Source organism: Thalia democratica, chromosome 5 (genome assembly GCF_965202585.1).
Source record: "Thalia democratica chromosome 5, ktThaDemo2.hap1.1, whole genome shotgun sequence".
Classification (NCBI taxonomy): domain Eukaryota; kingdom Metazoa; phylum Chordata; class Thaliacea; order Salpida; family Salpidae; genus Thalia; species Thalia democratica.
The window spans coordinates 10071398-10093520 of NC_139169.1; the positions used below are offsets into that span (position 1 = coordinate 10071398).

A 22123-nucleotide genomic window follows, 5' to 3' on the forward strand; every position below is an offset into this window, starting at 1 on the left:
ATTAAACAAAAATCTATTTTCTTAAACACAAGTCTCTTGGTTGCACATCATTTGTTAATAAAAGTCACACACAAGGTTAAAATAATAATAGTTGTTTTTATCACTAAAACTGGGAATTTTTATCACAAAAAAAACCTGGAAGCTTAATTCCCTCACCAACTCTACAATTGAAAATCAAATTATGTCATTAAAGTTTACTCACACATAGTTGCTGTTATTTATCTCATATGGGTACTTACAAAGCTGTCACACTCTAATTATACCCTCATGCCACTCATGCTCAGACAAGTTTAAAAGTTCTGAAAAACTCTGGCAAGCTTGAAACTTGTCCAGATTATTTTAAAAAATTATCTTAGGCTTGTTTGCAGTTTGTTGAAATACTCAGTTAGTTATTTTTTTTTAATATCAGGGATATTTTGTGGCCTAAAGATCTCTCTTTCCTAATATATATGTTTCCTTTGAAAGACATCTTTTTGTTGTTGTGATGCCTATTTAAGTGTTCAAGCTTGATTTACAGTATTATTTTGTTTTTGCCTTTAAAACTTTATTAAGCTTCTATCTAACTCAAACTGGCTTTTAGAATACATAATGGCCATTTTACCTGAAAAATATAGAATTTTAAAATTTTATTAAACAATAATCTGGAAAATCTTGAGTTTTGAGCAAGATAGAACAACCTAAAAATCTGGAGTTTTGAACAGTTTTTCTTTGTAAATATTGAAATTTGGATTAGTTACATAATAATTATTGTATAAAGTAATAAAATTATATAAACTGATTTTTAGTTACAGAATGTGTTTAAAGTAGCATTACAGTATTTTTATAGTAATTTTATACTATTTAAAACAGTTTTGTTAAAAGAAAATAAAAAAGAAAACTTGTAGTTTAAAAAATCTGAAAATCAGTAGTAGTTTAGGAATTTAAACTTAGTTAATATTATTGAATTTTTTTTTATAAATTCAGGTTTGGTATAAAAGCAATCAGTTTTTTTTTTCTTAGTTTCTTGATAGTATTTAACTTTGAGCTTGCCTCGTGGCATAAGAAAGGCTAAGGATCTGTAGACTTTGCTGATGTTTTCTCTAATATTATTTTATTTGTTCAATATGAGTTTTTGAATAAATAAAACTGACCTATGTATGAGTTTTTTATTTGTATACACTAGCTAATTTTTACCTAGTTTAAGTTTTATTATTTAACGTTTGATTGCCTAATTTTTAGTTTTCACATTTTTCAGGTGCTTTGGTTTTCAAGGTTAAGTGTCAACCTTGAATACATACTAGATTTTAGTCACTCAGGCTGGCTTTTGTTTCAAAGCTTTTTGCTATTCTTCTTCATTTTATGATATAAATTTATTGTATGATTTAAATAGTGTTCAATTTATTTTTTTAAATTATAATACTTACATTTTAGCTTCGAAACAAGGACTATGAGTAAATTATGTAATTGAATTATGCATTGTTTATTACATCATTGCTATATAAAAATTTAAGTTATTTAATCTTCTAGTTTAGCTTAGTTAATATTGCTAGATTATCTTATTAAGTTTATTTACTTGTTTTAATCTCCTAACTAGAACAACTCTTTAACTGTTTTTAATTTTTAATCTAAATTAATCTTGGTTTGACAACTAATTTTTGACAACAAATAATAATCTAGATTTTTGTATCCTTTTTCTTAATATTTTAAATGATTTTTAAGCAAATACTTTTTTTAATATTGTAGTTTTATATAATACCTCTGTTTTATTTTTACAAAAATAAAAAATATTCAAAGCTTGATATCTTAAAACCATAATTTGTACATATATATTTTACCAGCTTAATTGAATAAGATAATAGTAAGTAATATTTAAATTTTTTTTCAAAGTGATAAAATAAACAACTAAATATATTTTTAATGTTTGTAATTAGTTTATAATTTATTTAAATAATTTATTTTTATTTTTATTTAGAGTTCAGTGATAATGTTGTAAATTGAGTAAAACAACTGTTTTGCATAAAATTCTATTCTACTATTTTGTTTGTACAAAATGTTATAAAGAAGTACAAAATACTTTTTACTAAGTAATTGCACTAAGCTGTTTTAGTTTAAAGTATCATAAATGTTATTTTTACTTTAAAAGAATAATAAAAACAGCTGAGATAAATAAAACATATATACAAAAAGTATTAAGAAAAAAGTTTAGTTTAATATTTTGAAAGGAAAAAAGAAAAACACTAATAGTAACAACTATTTATTTATAAACACATTGTGTTGCCACTTAGTAATTAATTTTTGTTATGTTCAGAAGCTTGATTTTTTTTTGCAAAGTAAAAAATTTAAGTAAACAATCACATGACTAATGGCAGCCTGTAAAATAATAACTTGTAAAATACTTTTTGAAAATAAAATGAATTAAAATTTATTCAATATATGTTAATTTAACTCTATTTTTTATGAAATTGATTAGGCACTTTATAATTCATAAAATTTTGTTGACTTATGTAAAATATATTTTTTTTATAATTATGATCTTAATTACCTTTCTTGTTTGTTTAAAAATTGATCAATTTGCACAAGGTACCTATTTTATTGTAATTAATATTTTTCAGCTGTATATAAATAAGAATCACAGGCAAAAATGGCTCTGCGCCGAAACATGATGAACGTTGTCAGAAACTACTCTGATGCAAAAATTAAGGTTTTTTTTTTCATTGAAAAATAATTTATAAAAGTATGTTGTTAGGTCTTATTCTTAGTGAAATAGTCTTTTTTTTTGCACCTCCTACAAGGAACCTATTGTTGCATCCGACTTTAACCTGCTGTATCTCAAAAGTTATCTTGAACTTTTAAAATCTGTAAAAAAACATCTTATAGCTTAGTTAAAACTCTATAAAATAAGATCAAATTATGAAAAAAACTGATTTACCCGCCCCCTATGCCCTTAACCTTTATTTATCTGCACCAAATATTAAATTTGAACAACATAAATTTAAAGTAAAGTAAACATTTTTCACTTAAACTTTTGGATTTTGTTAATATAACTTAAGTGTAAAAATTCTGTAGTAGACTTTGTTAATATAAAGAAAAATTTTGTTAAAATTTTATATGTTGTAGATTTACTTTTCATTAATTTTGGTCAAATTTTTTTTTAATTCAAAAGTAAAGCTTTTTTTGGTTACTAGGTGTTAAAATTCATTTAATTTAATCATTTATGACTTGTTTTGAAGTTTTCATAATAGTTTGTTTACTGTTTTAAAGGCAGATTGGGGTCAATATTTTTAAACATTTTCATTGGCTAATTTATGAAAGCTTAAAGTACAACCTACATGCCAGTTTTTATAAAAAAAAAATAATTTACTTTTGAGATATTGCAATATTTATAAAAAGCTTTTGATACAAACATATGGGCGGCAAAATTTTCAGGGTCAATTTCCTCGGAATCAAATTTAAAAATCTATCTTCTCCTTCATTTTTTGAGCTAGTGATCTTAAACTTCCAGGAAATGTTTTTTATATAGTTTAAATGAATATTAATGTTGCGAGTTTAAAAATATTTAAAAATTAAAATTTTAGATAAAATAAACAATAAAAAAGTTTTGTTTTTAAATAATTTATTTTTTTTTATAAAAAAAATCTGCAATAAGTCTATTAAAAGTTAGTAGTGGGCTTTCTGTGAAAATTTAAAAAAAAATTGGTAAAAAATGAAAAAGAAGATAGATTTTTAATGAAATAGTTCTTTTTCTTTTGTGAACCTATTTAGCACACTGATGGTTTATCTTGAATAAAATTTGCTCAATAATTGAATAAAGTTGCATTAAGGTCATGCTGTAGATCTTACTTTTTTTGTTTACTAGTTAGTCTTACTCTCTTAAAAATCCAAAGTATTTATAAAAAAAAGGGATCAAACTTGTTTAGTTTAGTGTCTTATAGAGGGTACAAACTAAATAGATTGAAAAAATATTATTTTGTTAAAAATGTATCTTTTCGAACAATGTTATTAAAATTTTCTGTTGTTACTAATTTCTTATAAATTGCTTACAGAAGTTATTATATTTTTCAGAAGTGCTTTTCTTTTCAAAATCTTGGTGTTTTGAGATTTTTTCAGCAAAGCTTTAAATTTTCAATCAAAACAAAGTCTAATTTATTTTAAAAGTGCTTGAAAAATGACCTTGAAATTTGCTTTGATATTTAAGTAAGACATAAAACTGTATTTAAGTTCAAACACATCATTTTTAGATAACATATTTTCACCATATGACGGCTGCTAATGGCCCTTACTATGTTTATATTTTTATCTTAGAAGTATCTAATTAAAAACTTATTATAGTTTAACTTTTAAAAAAGAACTATAACATATAATTAGTTTTATATTTTTTTAGATTAAAAGGTGTCATTTACTACATTATTTTTTACTTTATTAATTGTTTTAAGTTTTACATGACTAAAAGCTTTGGTTTAATTCAATTTAATAACATATGCAGAATAAAAAAAGTCATACTTTCTAAATAAAAGATAACCAATTAATTGAATATTATTATTTTATTAAGGTACGTGAAGCATCTTCAAATAATGTTAATAGATAATTAAAATTAACACTGTGTCTACTTACAAACATTTATAAATTTTAATATTTTGTAAAGGTACGTGAAGCAACTTCTAATGATGCATGGGGACCTTCTAGTTCACTAATGTCTGATATAGCAGATATGACTTACAACAATCAGGCTTTCAATGAAATTATGGAAATGGTTTGTTTATTTTTGTTATGAATATAAATTTTTAGCTTATTACTGTATATATGACTTACAACAAACAAGTTTTAAATGAAATAAAGGGAAGAGTTGGTATTTACATATATTTTAATTTATACTACCTGAATTAAGGTCTTAATAAAGAAAATGAACCTTTTAAAATACTTTTTTATGTGTTTTTAGTTTGTGGTATAAAATTATAATTGTTATACTCAATATGTCTTATAATTTTCAAGCGTGTAATGGTATCATAAGTTTTTCATTAACAAAGTTGGTTTGTTTAATGCACTGTTGTACATATAATTATTTGTTATTGCATTAACTTTAAATTCTCATAAAATGTTTTTTACGATATTTTTGCTACTTCTATGAAATCTTTCATCATTAAATTGAGAAACACTTGATTAAATTTTTGATAAAGTTATAAAATCTAAAAAACTCAAGTAGTTCTAATTATAGTTGGCTGTAAATATTAACTGTTGCCTCAGGCTAGCCAAAATGTATTGAATAAATGTTGATATTAACATAACATAAGTGCTTAACTTAAACATTCTTTGAGTTTTATCTCATATAAATCTAACATTTGTATATTTAAGAAACTAAAAAGTTGAAAATATATTATAGTTATTTTTAGAAGTCATTGCAAATGATATTTTAGTTCATAATATTTATACTAATTTTCATGTTATAATACTTAGTAATTATTAAGTTGTTTTGACCGTAAAATTAGTTTAATTTTGAGTTCATTGCCCAATGAAAGTCATAATATGAAAATAAAATATTATTTTGAGAAACTTAATGTCTTCCAACACACATGACTAATGCTAATATGTTTTTATAAATACTTTAATACATTTGTTGTTGTTGTGTTGTGGTTTTATTTAATGATTTGCAACTTTATATTGCATTAGCTTCATTTTAATACCATATTGATGTCATAAGAGTTTAACATTGAAACACAATATAAAATTAAGTATAAAATAAAACGAAGTATGACAAAGTTTACATATGAAGACTACATAAAAGTTATCCGTAGCAATATTTTATATTGTACATTTTTAAGTAACAATCAAAATTTAAATACTTTATTCACTACTGTGTTTTGGTGTCAAAATAATTTACAACCTTGTCAATTATAATAAAGTAGTAAACTGCACTTAACAACGTTTTTTATCTAAAATGTTAATTAATAACTTCATGCAATAAAATCTAAACAAAACTAAAATGTTGTATATAGTGCAGTTTTAAATAAACCTTATAGCTTATCATATAGTTAATCTTACTAGATGTTCTCGTACAAAATCAAAGAAGTTAAATTGTACAATGAAAATATATTTAGTAGTTTTAATTGCAAACTAATTCTAAAGTAAAATAGTCTAAAGTAGAACATTTTAGTAAAACCAAAATTGTAAGTTATAGTTGTGAAATTAAGTTGTCTTTGAGATTATACTAAAATATGTTAACCAATTATATATACTTCATAAACAAATTATAAATTTGCAAATTTCAACTCTAACTTCATTAAAACTCTGAAACTGTTAATATATTCATAACTCTTAACCATAAAAGAATAGAGATGAATAAAGTTTTTCAAATCATCACATATGTGTTAAAAATTCAACTGTTTAAAAAAAAAATTAATTTAAAAATATTAATTTTACAAAAGTACACATAAAATACTGAGTCGAACAACTAGAATGCTATCGCTTTTTATTTTATATGTAGGACCATGAAAAGTTGTAACAAAGTATAAGGTGAAATCAAACTTGTTTCTCTTAAACTTTGAACTGCTTTGTCATATAGATAAAACATACTAAAATATTTCAGTACCTTTATTTTGTAACAAAATTAATTTTAGGTTACGTTAACTAAAATAGTTTAGTAAATTTATTTTAAATATTTTCTTAGGTATGGAAAAGAGTAAATGACCACGGTAAGAATTGGAGGCACGTTTATAAATCGTTGGTGTTACTGGATTATTTGATTAAAACTGGAAGTGAAAGAGTGAGTTGTTGTATTTTTATTATATTAATGTTTACAAATCATTGGTATTACTGGATTATTTGATCAAAACTGGTAGTGAAAGAGTTAGTTATTGTATTATTTTATTTAGTTATTTTTATATAATGATTGTGTAAGCATGTTTATTATTGTTGACAATTCATTGGTATTACTGGATTTAATTATTTTGTATTATTTGTATAGGTAAGCGTCCAGTGCAAGGAAAATATTTATTCGATTCAAACTCTGAAGGATTTTCAGTTCATTGACAGGGATAACAAGGACCAGGTTTCTTAAAAACTATTATATTAATTTAGTTTAATTTTGCAAATTTTTTTACCTTTAAAATAATGCTGAAAAAGTTTAAATGAACGCGTTGGTGCATATAAAACTCATGAAAAAAATTTGTTATACAAAAGCTTAACTAGAATGTTTTAACCTAAAAATTTTTGCATGTCTGTGTGTTCACTTAAGTTTTTAATTTTGTTTCATTTACCACTTGAGTTCCCTTGTAAAAAAAAGAATTAATATTAATACTTAGTGGCTTTGTACAGTTTTTGTTTTTTCTTTATATGTGTTAGTGTTTATGATTAAGTTTTGTAAATTTAGCTGATTATAAAAATATTTTCTACGGAAAATAAACTTGAGCAATATGATATTATTTATTATGCGTGTCGATTTTTTGTTTGAATTTTTTGTAATATATCTGGTTACAAGTAGTTTAGGTGTAGTTGATGTAATATATTTGGTATTATTACCCCAGTTAAGTATAGAATTGTAAATAGGTTAGTTGACCAATCTTTGTAATGCTTAATGTGTTACTTATTCTATCAAGTTTAGTTATACTTGAAGTAATTAATAATATTAATTCTTGAATAATTATGTTAAAGAATTTGTTTAGAAATAACATAAACAGTTATATTACTTATAGCTCGTAGATTTAATAGCTTATACCTCTACAGCTAAAACTCATGTAATTAAAGTACTACAAATCTACTTGATTATGAAGAAAATAATTTATATCAGAATTAAAAAAGTTATTTATGGTACTACATGATACTTATTTAAGACATTTGTATGGAATTGCATTAAGCGAAGAAAGTTAAAAAGTTATTGTCGTTTATGTTAAAAATAGTTTTTAAACAGTTTTTTTTTCACGAAAACTGTAATAATTAAAAATTTTCAAATTTAAACTTTATTCTTTTATTCTACACATGCTACGATAGAATTTTTCTGATAAATTAATTTATTTAAAAAAATCTCTATAAGCTACGAATTTTGACTTAAAAAACTGATTAGATATAATTTTAAACTAATTAAAAAAAAATAATCTTCAGAGATAAAACATTCGATTGTTAAGCAGTAAAAATCTACCACTTCTAGTTTCTTTCCTGATAAAATCTTGATGTTTAAGTTGTTATCAACTGTATTCTAAATTGTTGATGAATCTGTTTTTGATCTGGAGAAGTATTTTTCTATGCACTAATCAAATAATAAATTAATAAAAAATTAGCGAAAAGTATTAAATATATTTGTTTAAAATATTCTCATACAATTGTGATCAAACAAAATTTTTGTAGTTATTGCATCTGAAATGTTTAGTGACGTCTTGCGTGTTTTTCATTGAAAAATAATTGTATAGTTTTGTATAAATTCTTTTCAGTGTTATGTGAACTAACAAAATCATACTAAAATAAACATTTTGTAACCATCATATTGGTGGCAATAACCAATGTTAAACAATTTCAAGCTGATGTAGAAAATTGAGTTTCAAAATGCAAAAATGAAGGAATGCTGTACGTTTTAAAAATAGCATAATATAAAAGTTGCTCCGTATACTTTGAAAATTACAAAATTTAAAGCAATTATTTATTACAGAAAATGCAAAGAATAAATTTAAGTATAAAAGTTAAAAGTGATACTGCTAGCTTTGTATGAATCTGCTAATGGACTTTATAAACTTAAGTTGGTTTGTAATCTAGTAAAAAATTGAAAATTGGTATACTTTTTTAAGTTTGCCTGAAGTTAACTTATTTTTATTTTTTTCATAAACTTGTTTACTTATTTTTTTTTAATTTTCTGGTATTTTGAGTTGCCTTGGTTATAAAAGAGTTATGTGTATAAATTATCAGATTTTGTAAGGAAATTTCGGACTTCAAAGTTTTTAAAAGTTTGAAAAAAAAAACACAAAAAAAATTTTTCACTTATTCGAAGTTTTATACATAATTTTTGTATATTTAAAAGATTACTGTACTTTTGAGTTGAAATTACACAAAAATAATTAAATAAATTTATAGCTCAGTTTAAATAAAAGCTTTTAAAAGTTATCTTAAACCTTGAATTGTGACTATATATTTATTTTGAAGCTAACAGAAAATCCTTAAAAAATTAGTAATAAAATTGCATCTTAGTTTTTAGTTTCTTTGATTTTCCGTTTTTCTCACTACCTCATATAAAAAAAGGTCTTATGTTATGAACTTATCCTAAATTTTAAACATTTTCTGTCGTAATAGTTCATCTATAAAAGCTAGTAATTAAGTATTGAGACCAACTAAAAGTATTGGTGTTTTGGTATAAAAATTAAAAAAAAAAAAACTTTAGCATGATGTACTTTTATTAAAGCCAAGTTACGATGTATAAGTTAAATTTGTTTTGGTTTTACATATTTTAAGCAAGGAAATCTGTGCTAGATCAATTCAAATTTTGTTTTAAGTTAAATTTGTTTTTATTTATTTATGTTTATTATACAAAAAGTTCGTGAGTTTAAACTAGTTTGCAAATTTAATCAAACTTTTTAATAGTTAGACTTTTAAAAATATTAGTAAGGCAAAGGTTAGCATTTTTTCTAATACTTTGTTCGTATGTCTGAGTAACGATAATACTAGTAAAAAAAGCGTATTTTTTAATGTGGTTTTGTAAATACTACAAATGTGAAATTGAATTATTATGTCAATTCGTGCAGTTCTAAATCTCGATAAATTTGAAATTACGAAGTTTTACTATTTAAAACTAGTAGTATTTGAATGTAAAACTTTAAAATTAATCAATTCTACAAAAACTTATAAATCTGCATTTGAATTGATTAGTGACGTAATATTGTTTAACATCAGAAATTCGTTTAATTTTGAATTATAACTTTGTTACGAAATTACCATCATGATATTTAATTAGTTGTAACTCATCACTTATGATTTGATTTGACACCATTATTTGAGATGGTAACATTATTTATCTGCACTATTATTTTTCATCCAACTTATTTGAGTAATGGAACGAATTTGCAAGAAAAAGTTTTTGCAGATCCCTGTAGTTTTGTAACATTTTTCTGAAAAAGTAAAATCACTCTTATAAACCTAAAATAATCATTTTGAAAACTACTATTTACTCTAAGTCAAGTAAAAACGGTTTTATTTGCTATGATAAAGCGTTATCTTTGTTTATTCATATTTTTTTCTAGATTAAAACTACATTGTATTCCCGATGACCCTTAATAATTGGTTGGTATATTTTATTGATATTTATTTTGTTTTAAACGTCGCTTTCTTTAGTTTTGTAACATTTTACTTAATAAAATTATAAAACCTCTTTAAATGCAACAATTGAAATAATCATTTTTAAGCACTTTGGTAACTTTCAAGTGTATTTGTAAATTAAGTACAAAGTTATCGATTTTTAATCAATGAGAGATTGTATAGATTAAAAAGTTTATTTTTAAAGTTGTAGTTCTTAACAACTAAGGTGAAATAAAACAGTTTACTATTTTTGTTTGTTATGTTAAAACTGTTGTTGATTAAACGAATGTTCTTGTTTAAGAAAGAATTGTTTAATAAATATAATACACGAAATTTTATAATAGAAGTAAAAAATGTAAAGGAAAGTTAGTATGTGATTGTTTTATACTATCATTAAAAGGGAATACTTAACATTTTGTGCACAGCTTAACACCTTCTTGAACTTAATAATGGGTATTTTGTTAACAATCTGTTTAGCTATTAACATTTTACAAGCAGTTCTTGTAATTTAGATACTTTTTTTCAAAATATGCTTTGTGTTTGAAATTAGATTTGAATCTAAAAACTAAAAAAAAATACATGAAGTTTGTGATATAAGTATCAACTTAATTTTCTAAAACTTTAATTAATGAATATTGGTATTTCCTTCTCAACTAACAATCTAAATGTTGATGGCAACATGAACACCTCAGATTCTTAAGTAAATAATAATAAAAAGTATTTGAACTTAAGATAAGTCTTTGGTTAAATCTTGTTACTATTCTTGCTAACAAAAACTTTACAATGCTATTATCTAAAAATTTTGAATTTGAAATTAAAAAAAAGTCTTAAGTACAATTTACGAGATATTTACAATTTACTCTAGATATCCTGGAATTCGTAATGAATAATTAAAAAAGTAAATTCATACGATGTTTAAAACCTGCACGATATGTTAAAGGGGTTGTAATGAATGGAAGCAACATTTAAATTTATAGACAAATAGTCTGGGAACCTTTGAGATAGACCAGGGATCGGAAAACTGCGGCCCGCGGGCCAAATGCGGTCCTCAAAGTCAAAATCTGCAGCTTGCAAGATTTTGTAAAGTTTTTTTTTACAATATACACGACTGCTAGGCGATTGCTTGAAAGTTGTTTATATTAAATCCTGAAGTTTTATAAAGACTGTATTTTATATTTTTATCGATTAAGGCATGCAGTAGTTAAAAATAATATAATTAAATACAAACATTTGCGAATTAGAGTTTTTATACCCTTAACAAAAAAAAATTAAAATAAGTTTGTTGTTAATAATAGTATTATAGCGTTTAACTTCAATAAAGAAAATTATTTACTTAAAAAGTTTAAACTGTACAAAAGTTGAAATGTTTTTACAAAGTTTAAATTATCCTCCTAAGATTATTAGCTGTATTACAGTAAAAATTTAGCAACTATTTTCTTAGCTTATTGTTGCTGAAATCGTTTGAATTTTTAACCATAAAAGTAAGTGCACCTAAAATGTTTAGTGACGTAATCAAGTTTTTTACGAGTATTTTAGATTCTCTTTCGTATATAAACTCGCAATAATCGAAAATAAATTAATAGTCTTCATTACATGTGCAGAACAAATGTGGAAAATTTTCAACCATCTCTACGATGGTAATAGAATATAAACTATTATGACCTTCAATTTGAATATAATCTGGACTGTCAAGGTTTAAAGTGCATAGTTAAATTTTTATTAGTAAATTAAAAATAAGATAAAATATTAAAGTTTTTAATAAAACTCTAATTGTACTTGAAGATAATTTTTATTATCTCATGTAAGCCAGGATATTTATATTATAAATGTGGTTGTCATTTTAATTATTATTTTTCTTTTTCAAACTGTTTGAGTTTCTATTTAGATTTATGTCAACAATTTGTTCTAAATTACATCAAAAATGTTAACTAACGTATCCATTTTATCAAATACTAAAAGTGGTTTTGTTTTATGGGTAAGCCCGTGTTATTTTGTGAGCTAAGAAGAAGTGTATTAATAGCAATAAACTTCGAAGGATACATTTTTTACAAAATTTAATTTAAACCTACAGCAATTTAATTACCTTCTTTGTTTAATTTGTATTAATTGTGTTTAAATAAGATGTTTATAATTTTATTAGCTTATTAGTGCTTGAAACTGATTGAGTTATATATCGTAAAATTAATTGCACAAAAATGTATAGTGACGTAATTTAGTTTTTCCGTACAATTTTTTTTCTCAATTTACTTAAAACTTTAAGGTTTGTGTAATGACAATGATTTTATTAAATGAGAACTACATACATGGTAATTTGTAACTATCTGCAAAGATGGTAATTAATTTAAATAACTTTAATTTGATGTTTTACATTGGTATTAGAAAGGTATAAGTTCAAGTTTGAAATTTAAATAAGATATAAAATTATAATGAAAAAAAAGTACATGATAAAAAATAAAATCAAACATGAATTAAGTGTGACGCTAGTATTGTATGTGTAATCATCTGCGACTTAATTTTTAAAAACACTTAAAATATTTCATAGTTTTAAAAATACTCGGTCCAATATGAATTTTGTTAAACAAGTCCAGTCCGGTAATTCTGACCAGAAAAATTCCTTTTGATGTAACAATAGGTAGGGTAGGCACACTCCTATATGTTTGAACAATAAATGTTTTAAAGATTTAGTAAAATCGTTAATTTTATATTTCTCGATTAAACTATTAAGTTGTTAAATAATTTTATATAGAAAAAACTACTTATAAATATGAGTAAAAAAAAAGGGTTGAAATAATTTTTTACCGTTTCACAACTTTTTAGAAAATTTAATTTTTACTTAGAGCAAGTTAATTACCTTCTTTGTTTAAGTAAAATTAGATGTATTTTATTACAAAAAATAGCTATTAATTTCTCATTTTTTTGTCGCTTGATATCGTTTGAGTTTTACATCATAAAATTAAATGTAACAAAAATGTATAGTGAAGTTTTATTGCAGTTTTATTTGCATTAAGTAATAAATTGTATTGAGTGCGAAATCAATTTGATTTATTTTCAAGTTTGGAGTTATCCGGCCGATTTCTGTATATATAATTTAATGTGGACGTAGACGTAATTATTATTCCAGTTAATGGGGCGGGCAACGTTCGGCCCGTAGGCAGGATCCGGTCCTCGAAGTAAAAATGGTCAGACAATGTTCAGTAAACTCAAGTTGAATCCGGCTAACACAAAAGGTAAACATCTGCGAGCAAGTAAATTTGCTTGCAATGAATCAAAATTTGAAACTTACACTAGTTCACTTAGGTTTTAATTGAATACCACAAAAAAAAGGGCCTTACAGTTCACGGGCGATTTAAAACTTTGAGAATTGTTTATTTTTTAAAATGAATTGGGTAATTGAGTGATGTCTCAAATTGAATGAAATTGCATTGATTTGGATTTAGTAGACTTCTAATGTTGATAGCTCGCAGGCTTGTTTTGAAACAGTTGATGCAAATGCTTATACAAAGTTCAAAAAACAAAGAAAAGCTTTTGTCTTTTGATTACAAAACTAACAATAAAATCCGGCGAAAAAATACATATGTTGTTTTTCAATGATAATATTGTTACCACATCAAAATCTTTAAAAATACTGTTTGGTAAATTTAATAAGATAATAAGTTTTAGATGTAAGCTTATGTAAGCATTTGCTACAAGAAATTTCCCAATACTTAAATTAACACAATCTCTATGAAGTTTGGAATTTCGTATTTGAATCGGGTTTTACGACTCTCGATAAAATTTGTAGCACATAATATAGAAATGATAATTTAAACCAAAAACTTGAGAAAATAAGCAATTATAGAATACTGGAATTTTTTTTGATATAAATTATGGAGCTGATTGTAAGTCTTTACCACAAAACTTTATTTTTTGTTTTAAAAAGTATGCTTTTAGATTATATAAGTACTTGTGGGTCGCAATGTTTTTGCTCTCCCGTGTTAGAATGATCTTGAATATTTAAGCGAAATTTTTGAAATGTTTCCACAAATTCAAACTATATCTATTTTTTTCAAAAATTTATAAAATAATTAATCTCGCATCTGACAAGTTTAGTGACGTAGTTTATTTTTTTACCTCGAAAATTATTGAATTTTAAATACAATACAGTTATCGACATGGGTTAATGTACATTTCCTTTTCATATTACGTATTTGTTGACCGTCAATTTGTAACCATCTGGAAAGATGGTAAGATATAAATATAAAACATCAAACATTTTTCAAATGACGCGTTTTGGAAATATGAGCTTAAAGTTTCCAAATAATAGTTTGATAAAGTTGGACGATTTTAAACTAAATACCACTTAATATTTTATTACAATCAGTTAAAACAGACTGAGTTGATTAGATAAACTCTTAGATGATACAATTTTATAATATTTACAGTTTGAGTTGACATAGTAAAATGTACAGATGTATGTTATGATATTTTTTTATCACAAAGTATGGTAAAAATCGTTTAATTGCAATCATCGATCAAAGCTGTAAAAAATAATAAATAGTTTGTAGTTATTATACGGTCGTAAAAAAGGAATTTAGTTAGAATAATATTTAGCAAGCCAGAATTGTTTAAAAAGTCTTAGCGGGCCATGTTATTTAAGGAACTGTTTTATAAAATTAATAACAGTTAAGAATAAAAGTTGTAATGAAGTATTCATTTAATTAGCACTACACCCAGGACTAAATAAACCAAAAGCAAATTTCATAATATGTACTTGTAATAAATAGATCAATTTTGTTTTAACTGCTTAAGACAAAATCAAACTAGAAAGTTAATCGCGGGCCATAAATTTCGGATCTAGCTAGAATATCAATGTGTTGTTCTTATGAACTCTACTTAAATTAAAAACTTTGTTTGTTTTCAAACTTAAAACAAAACTCTGATTTATTAAATATTTAATAAATAGGCAACCTGAAATGTTTAAGAACGTAACATAAATTTTCAATAGAAAACTTTTTAAATTTTTTGAGTAACTTAATTGTTTAATTGCTTGAAATTAAATAATTAAATATTTATTGTTGTAAACAACTTGATAATCCATTCAAAAACCATTTCGAAAGATGGTAACATATTTAAATCTTTTTGAAAAATATAAAATACCTAAATACTAGTTGTTTCATTTATTAGTTTCTAAAAAATTTACTAAAGTAAGTGCAGTTAAACTTGCTTACTTATGTACTTATAGTTTTGTAGTATTGTACTTGTAATAATCAGTATTGTTTAAGTAAAAAAATGTAGTATGTTTTTAACTGGTATAACATTAAATAAATTTAAGCAAAACACTTTCTAAGGACTATTAAAAAGTTATTTACTTGTACATAAGTTTAATACAAAATTATAATCAACTTATATTTTCACTCTGTAGTTCAACACCCATCACTAGACCACTTAAGCATGTTATTATGTATTTCGGTAGTTTTATCTATTATATGTAAGTTGAATGATGTAACTGTTGAAAAGTATGCTTTAATCCAAAACTTTTTATTTTATGTTTTCAATCAGATTTATTTTCACATAACTCTATTTATTCAGTAAAGTATAAATTTTCTCAACCATCTGAAATGTATAGTGACGTAGTATTACTTTTTAGTTGAAAAAATTGTTTAATTTTAACATGTAATAAACTTATCCTTTCAAAAATAAATACAAACATTTTAAAATTGTTTTCAATTTGTAACTATGTGAAACATGGTGCCTATACTAAATCAGTAGATGAAGTCATTCTTGGAGCTATTAATTAAATAATATAAACTCTGATATGTCGAAAAATTACACAAATATTAATTTCAACTTGTAAATTTATCTATAAGTAGTTCTACTGCTAAAAGGAGTCTAAGTGAATAAATAAGGTTATTAAAACTAATTAAATAAACTTAAATGTTTAAAATATTTGTAACTGATGATTTTTTTAATGATGTAGTTAAAGGAAACATGTACTAAAGGTTATAGCTACAACAAGCTATAAAGTTCTTAAGTTCTTAAGTATGTTTTTGTGGGTGAACTGAATAGCACCACTGTTCTTAAGCAGTAACATGATTGTCATAGTTTAAGTTTTATAAGTGTAGCAATTTTTACAATTAGATCAACATCCATTTAATCTGAACAAGATAGAGTTACAAAAACAAAATTTGGAAGCTTTAATCCATTAAAAATAATTAAGACGCGATTACAACTCTTTACTTTATTGACTTGTATAAGAACTGCATAAAATGAAATTCATGTAGCTGTTTATTCATGAGTAAATAAGTGAGTACAAGTGAACGTCATAAAAGAGATTAAATTGCTTCATGTTTGTCTAGAAATTATAGACTAAGTTTTATTCTGAGTTTAGCTATTATTTACTTATTGCATATATTAAAAGTAATCAAGTGTATTTAAAGTGTAAGCAAAATAAATTAGGTAGTATAATATAATTATCTAATTAATTTTTCAGGGTGTGAACGTCAGAGAAAAATCGAAACAACTTGTAGCTTTACTGAAAGATGATGAGAGATTGAAGTCGGAAAGGCAGAGGGCTCTCAAGGCTAAAGAAAGATTCGCGCAAGCGACTACTGGTATTGGTAGTGATAAAACTGTTAGTTCTATATTATTATTTTTATCTAGTTATAAATAGAATGTTTCTAGAATAAAGTTTCTATTATCGATAGTACTTGAGTAATTTAGACATACTAAGATAATAAAATCTTTATAACATGTTTTTAAATTTCTTCTTAATAACACGTAACAGTTTTAATTTTTTATGTTCTTTTAGTTACATGTTTTTAATTTTACTTACAATTATTTGCACTTGTTTATTTTTAATTTTTAAAATAAAATCTATTATAGTTGCAATTCATTATTTCTATTACTAACAAAATACTTTGTACGAATTTGAGCAGATTTTTTCAAGCAGAGGCCATAACAGGAAGTCCATGAGAAAAGCTTTAGAAGCTTATAATAAAAGAAAGTTTGAGGTATATGACGTAGTTGATTTGAGGTTTATGAAGTAACAGTAGTTAATTTGAGGTCTACGACGTAACAAGTAGAAAAGGTCTAGTGTGATGTAATAGATAAATATCGGTGCAGAACTTTGATTTGGCGGTAGATTTGTCTTTTTGAAATTTTATATGCAGAATTAGAGTTTTGTTGGAAATAACTTATAATTTAAAAAATAAAGAGCTCAATAATAAAAAGTTTCCCACAATATCTAAGTTAAGTTTTTCTGTAAAAGTTTTATAGTTGCATTATAAAATAATTTGGTGATGGTATTCTTAGTTATATTGTTGTAGATTTTATATCAATGGTCATTTATCTTTCAACTAATTTTAGTAGTTAAATTCAAAAAAAATGTGTATAAAAATAATGTTTCATGCTAACTATTGGCTGATAATAAAAACTAAGCTTTTTCGAAAACTGCAGCCTCGTCTTAAATTATAGTATTTTTTTTTATAATTAAAAAAGAACTTTTTTTTAAGCAAGACTTTTAAAACACTCTTTAAAAATGTAAATCTAATCTTTTAATTTTTTTTTTTTCAGAATGAACATGACATTTGTTTTAAAACTACTTTTATAGAAATTATAGTTGGTCTTAGAAATAACTACAATAAAAAAATCCTGCCAATTTTTTTACTCCCTTTTTAAATTTAATCAATATTTTATCAACGGAAGTCGTTTCAAGTACCAATTAAAACAAATATATTTGTTTACACTTGTGCTAGTGTTGTAATGAAAATAAAATTTTGCTGAACTTCATATTTTTTTTGCTGACTTAAATTTTAGCACTTTGCCGTTATAGTAGAAATGTAGACTGAGTAATTATTTATTTTGTTAGTTAGACTGAACACTGTAATAGTAAGCTCAGATATTTTAGTTGCAAGGTATGCATATATACTTTTATTTTAATATATATTAGTGAGAGTAGTAGTATAAAAGTAGTATAATTTGATAAATTAAAGTTTAAGTTAGTGCTGTCTTTTATTTATGGTGAATTACTTTATAAATTTGTAGCTTGTAGTGATGTTTTCACTCATGTATTTTATTTAATTTTTACAATCTTTTATTTTCAGGGTTGCCACACACACTCAGGGAACTCAGGGAATTTTCAATTTATAAAAAATCTCAGGGTAACTCAGGGAGACTCAGGGAATTTATTGTTTATAAAGTATAGCTTTATTTATAAGTTTCTTTATTTATAAAGTTCTAGATTTTAATTTTTGCTTTCACTTTTAGCAAATTTATACAGTTATTTTAATTTTTCTATATTTTTTTGGTGTGGTTTAAAACATAAAGTTAAAAATTGCTTTGTTAAAGCTTTAAGATAATTGTTTAGTTGATTTTTAGGTTTTACAAGATTATAAGTTAATAATTTATTCATTGCTGTTGATAACTATTTCTGCTGAATGTTATAACTTTTTGTATAAAAAGCTTAAGTTTTAAATTATTAGTTGCTTTCTGATTTTTATTAGCTTATTAGCGTTATATATTGTTTCATTTAAATTCGTCTAAGTATAATTAAATTATACGAAATACTATACGGCAAATTTAACATAAAATATTTTGTTTATAAATTTAATTTGATTAACTGTGTTTACTACAGTTGCATCAAAATTTTAATGCAAAGTTTGAAAAAATCAATAAATTGCAAAGTTGAGCCATTCTTAAACACTCAAGTTTAAACTGCTAATTTTTTACGTTTTATTGATTTATTTTTTGAATATAAAATTTTAGATAGACTAGATGGTAAAATTTAAACGTAAAAACCATTAAAAAAGCAAAAGTTAATTTTATAAGGCTGTTTGTTTTATAAATGCATTACAAATGATACTGTAACTTTTAGCAAATGGTATTTTCTTTTGACCTTTATATTAAGTTCTAGTTTTTTGGTATTTAAAATCAAAGAACATATTTATTAAATTTTACTTGAACATCACAAGAAGCTCACGTAACACATAAAAACTAAAAATGTATATGTTGAAAAATGTATAGATATAATAACATATAGTTCATAGAATCTAAAAAGATATAAAAGAAAATAGTGTATATTGAATATAGTTGTATAATTAAAATGCAATTATCAATGTTTTACATAGAAAGCACACACACATATATATATATAAATATGTATATATATTAAAATTTTACAATTAATATTTTTGTCTTGTTTAACATATCGTGTTTCAAGTTTTTTTTCATAATTCTTGTTTGTATATAAAATATTTTATATACTATCGTATTAACAATAAACAGTATACTGCCATATTATTGTTATCATTTGTATAAAATCTATAATGATAACAGTTTCAGTAGAGGGTATATACTGATGCTTATCCATACAAAATATCATAGTTTATTATTATCTTTTATTTTTTATGTGATAGAGATATAATATAAATGTTTAACAATGTTTATATAATTCATAATAGAGAGTATATAGTGTTTAAATCTACATTTATTTAGTTCATATATATTTAACAATGTTTATATAATTCATAATAGAGAGTATATGGTTTTTAGTCTACATATATTTAATATATATTTTTAACAATGTTTATATAATTCACAATAGAGAGTATATAGTGTTTAGTCTACATATACTTAAAATATATGTTTAACAATGTTTATATTATTCATAATAGAGAGTGTATAGTTTTTAGTCTACATATATTTAATATATATATTTAACAATGTTTATATAATTCACAATAGAGAGTGTATAGTGTTTAAATCTACGTATATTTAATTCATATATTTAACAATGTTTATATAATTCACAATAGAGAGTATATAGTGTTTAGTTTACATATATTTAATATAAATGTTTAACAATGTTTATATAATTCACAATAGAGAGTATATAGTGTTTAGTTTACATATATTTAATATAAATGTTTAACAATGTTTATATAACTCATAATAGAGAGTATACGGTGTTTAGCCTACATATATTTAATATATATGTTTAACAATGATTATATAATTCATAATAGAGAGTATACGGTCACGGCAGTTCGGTTCCTCAGACTTCAGTGAGCAGAAACAATCAGAGACAATATAATCTTCCAACTCAACCTAAAAGTGAAATTGAACAGGTTTGTTAATATTTATATGTTTATATTACATTAATATTTTTTTTATGTTTATAATACTTGAATATTGTTTATATGATTATAATAATTTTACTACAGTCTATAATTTTTATAATACTTTAATACAGTGTATATGTTAATAATAATTAGTTTAATCTTATGTGTTTAAAATAATTTAAATTAGTCTATATGTTTGTAATACTTTACTATTTTTTATATGTTTATAATACTTTAATATAGTTTATATGTTTCTAATAATTTTATTTAGTTATATGATTAAAATAATTTGATATTGTTTATATGTTTATAATAATTTAATTCAGTCTATAATGTATATAATACTTTAATATTGTTTATATGTTTATAATAGTTTAATGTAGTTTACATGATTTTATATGATTATAATAATATAATATTGCTTATAAGTTTATAATAATTTAATTTAGTCTATAATGGTTATAATACTTTAATATGGTTTATATGTTTATAAATACTTTAATACAGTGTTTATGTAACAATATTTTGGTTTAGTTTATATGTTTTTAATAATTTAATTTAGTCTAAATGTTTATAATGCTTTAACATAGTTTATTAGAAATAATCACAGATAATATACCTTGCCAAGTAAACTTAAACAAGAAATTGAAAAAGTTTGTCAATATTTATTGTTGGTATTATTTTAGTATATTTAAATATACAAACAAAGACAATATAATCTACTAAACAAACCAAAATAAGAAACTTAGAAAACTTATTTATTGAAACTTATTAATTTTTATATGATTAGTTTGATGAATCTTTCTAAAATAAACCATGTTTAGTTATTGATTTAGTATTTGTCATACTGTTTAGTCTTATCCCTTCTTTTGTAACTTTAAACAAAATGAACCTAAATAGTGATACAATTTTTAACTCTCAGAAACTAACAACATTAATACGTACCATTACAGTTTCTTTTTAATATTTTAATATCGTAAATAAAATTTAAGACCTAAAATTTGATTTAACATTAAAAATGGATTGAAAAACCTATACTTTTGAAAAACTGTAAAACAAATCTAAACATATTTAACAACTCTATATTAAGTCTAAATTAAATGTTAACGCCTGATATATAAACATTACAAATCATATCATTTAATCAAAATTCGTAGACACTACCAAGTCAAATATAGAGAACCAGACAAGTAATTTAGTTTAATTAGATATGTTAATTTTTACGTAGTGTATACTGTTACAAGCACTACAATTTTGAGAAAAATTTTTGTTTATTCTTTAACTTAAAGTTTGTAAGAAAACATGTTGGTATAAGTATGAATAAAGTGGTTTAAGTGCTATAATATTTTGTTTATGTTATAACTTCGTTCAATTTATTTAATATATTTTAATGAAAGCTGTTGTTATATTCCATAAAAATACTACAAAAATTTCAGTTACATTTAAATATCACTCTCTTCTAAATTACCAATTAAACTAAAGGTTATCAAAAGCTGTAATAATAGTTAATTGATTTTAATATAGGTAATAACTTATTCAAGTACTTGTTTACCAAGTTAGTTACAAAAATTTCACCCATTTGTTATGAAAACAAAAAGTACTTGACATTAAAAGTCAAGGAAAAAATAAAAACACATGATTTAAATGAGTATAAAAAACAATAAGTGTTTAAATACTAAATGATAAAAAACAAAGTATTCAAGTTACAAAAATACCAAAACAAAATTACCAGCTCAATTTTGAAACGTTGATCAGTTAAAACTATTTTGAATAACGAAAAC

The 22123-nt window shown here is 23.4% G+C and overlaps 1 protein-coding gene across 1 annotated transcript in view; it reads left to right on the forward strand.

The window, feature by feature from the left end:
• Positions 1-2589: 2589 nt before the first annotated feature.
• LOC145835699 (epsin-2-like) overlaps positions 2590-22123 on the forward strand; it is a 34097-nt gene continuing 14563 nt past the window's right edge. The window contains exons 1-6 of the mRNA XM_082943397.1: positions 2590-2680; positions 4622-4729; positions 6641-6736; positions 6938-7021; positions 16715-16855; positions 20247-20348. Coding sequence (XP_082799523.1) covers positions 2621-2680; positions 4622-4729; positions 6641-6736; positions 6938-7021; positions 16715-16855; positions 20247-20348 — 591 coding nt within the window. The 5' untranslated portion in view covers positions 2590-2620. The remainder of the gene's footprint in view (positions 2681-4621; positions 4730-6640; positions 6737-6937; positions 7022-16714; positions 16856-20246; positions 20349-22123) is intronic.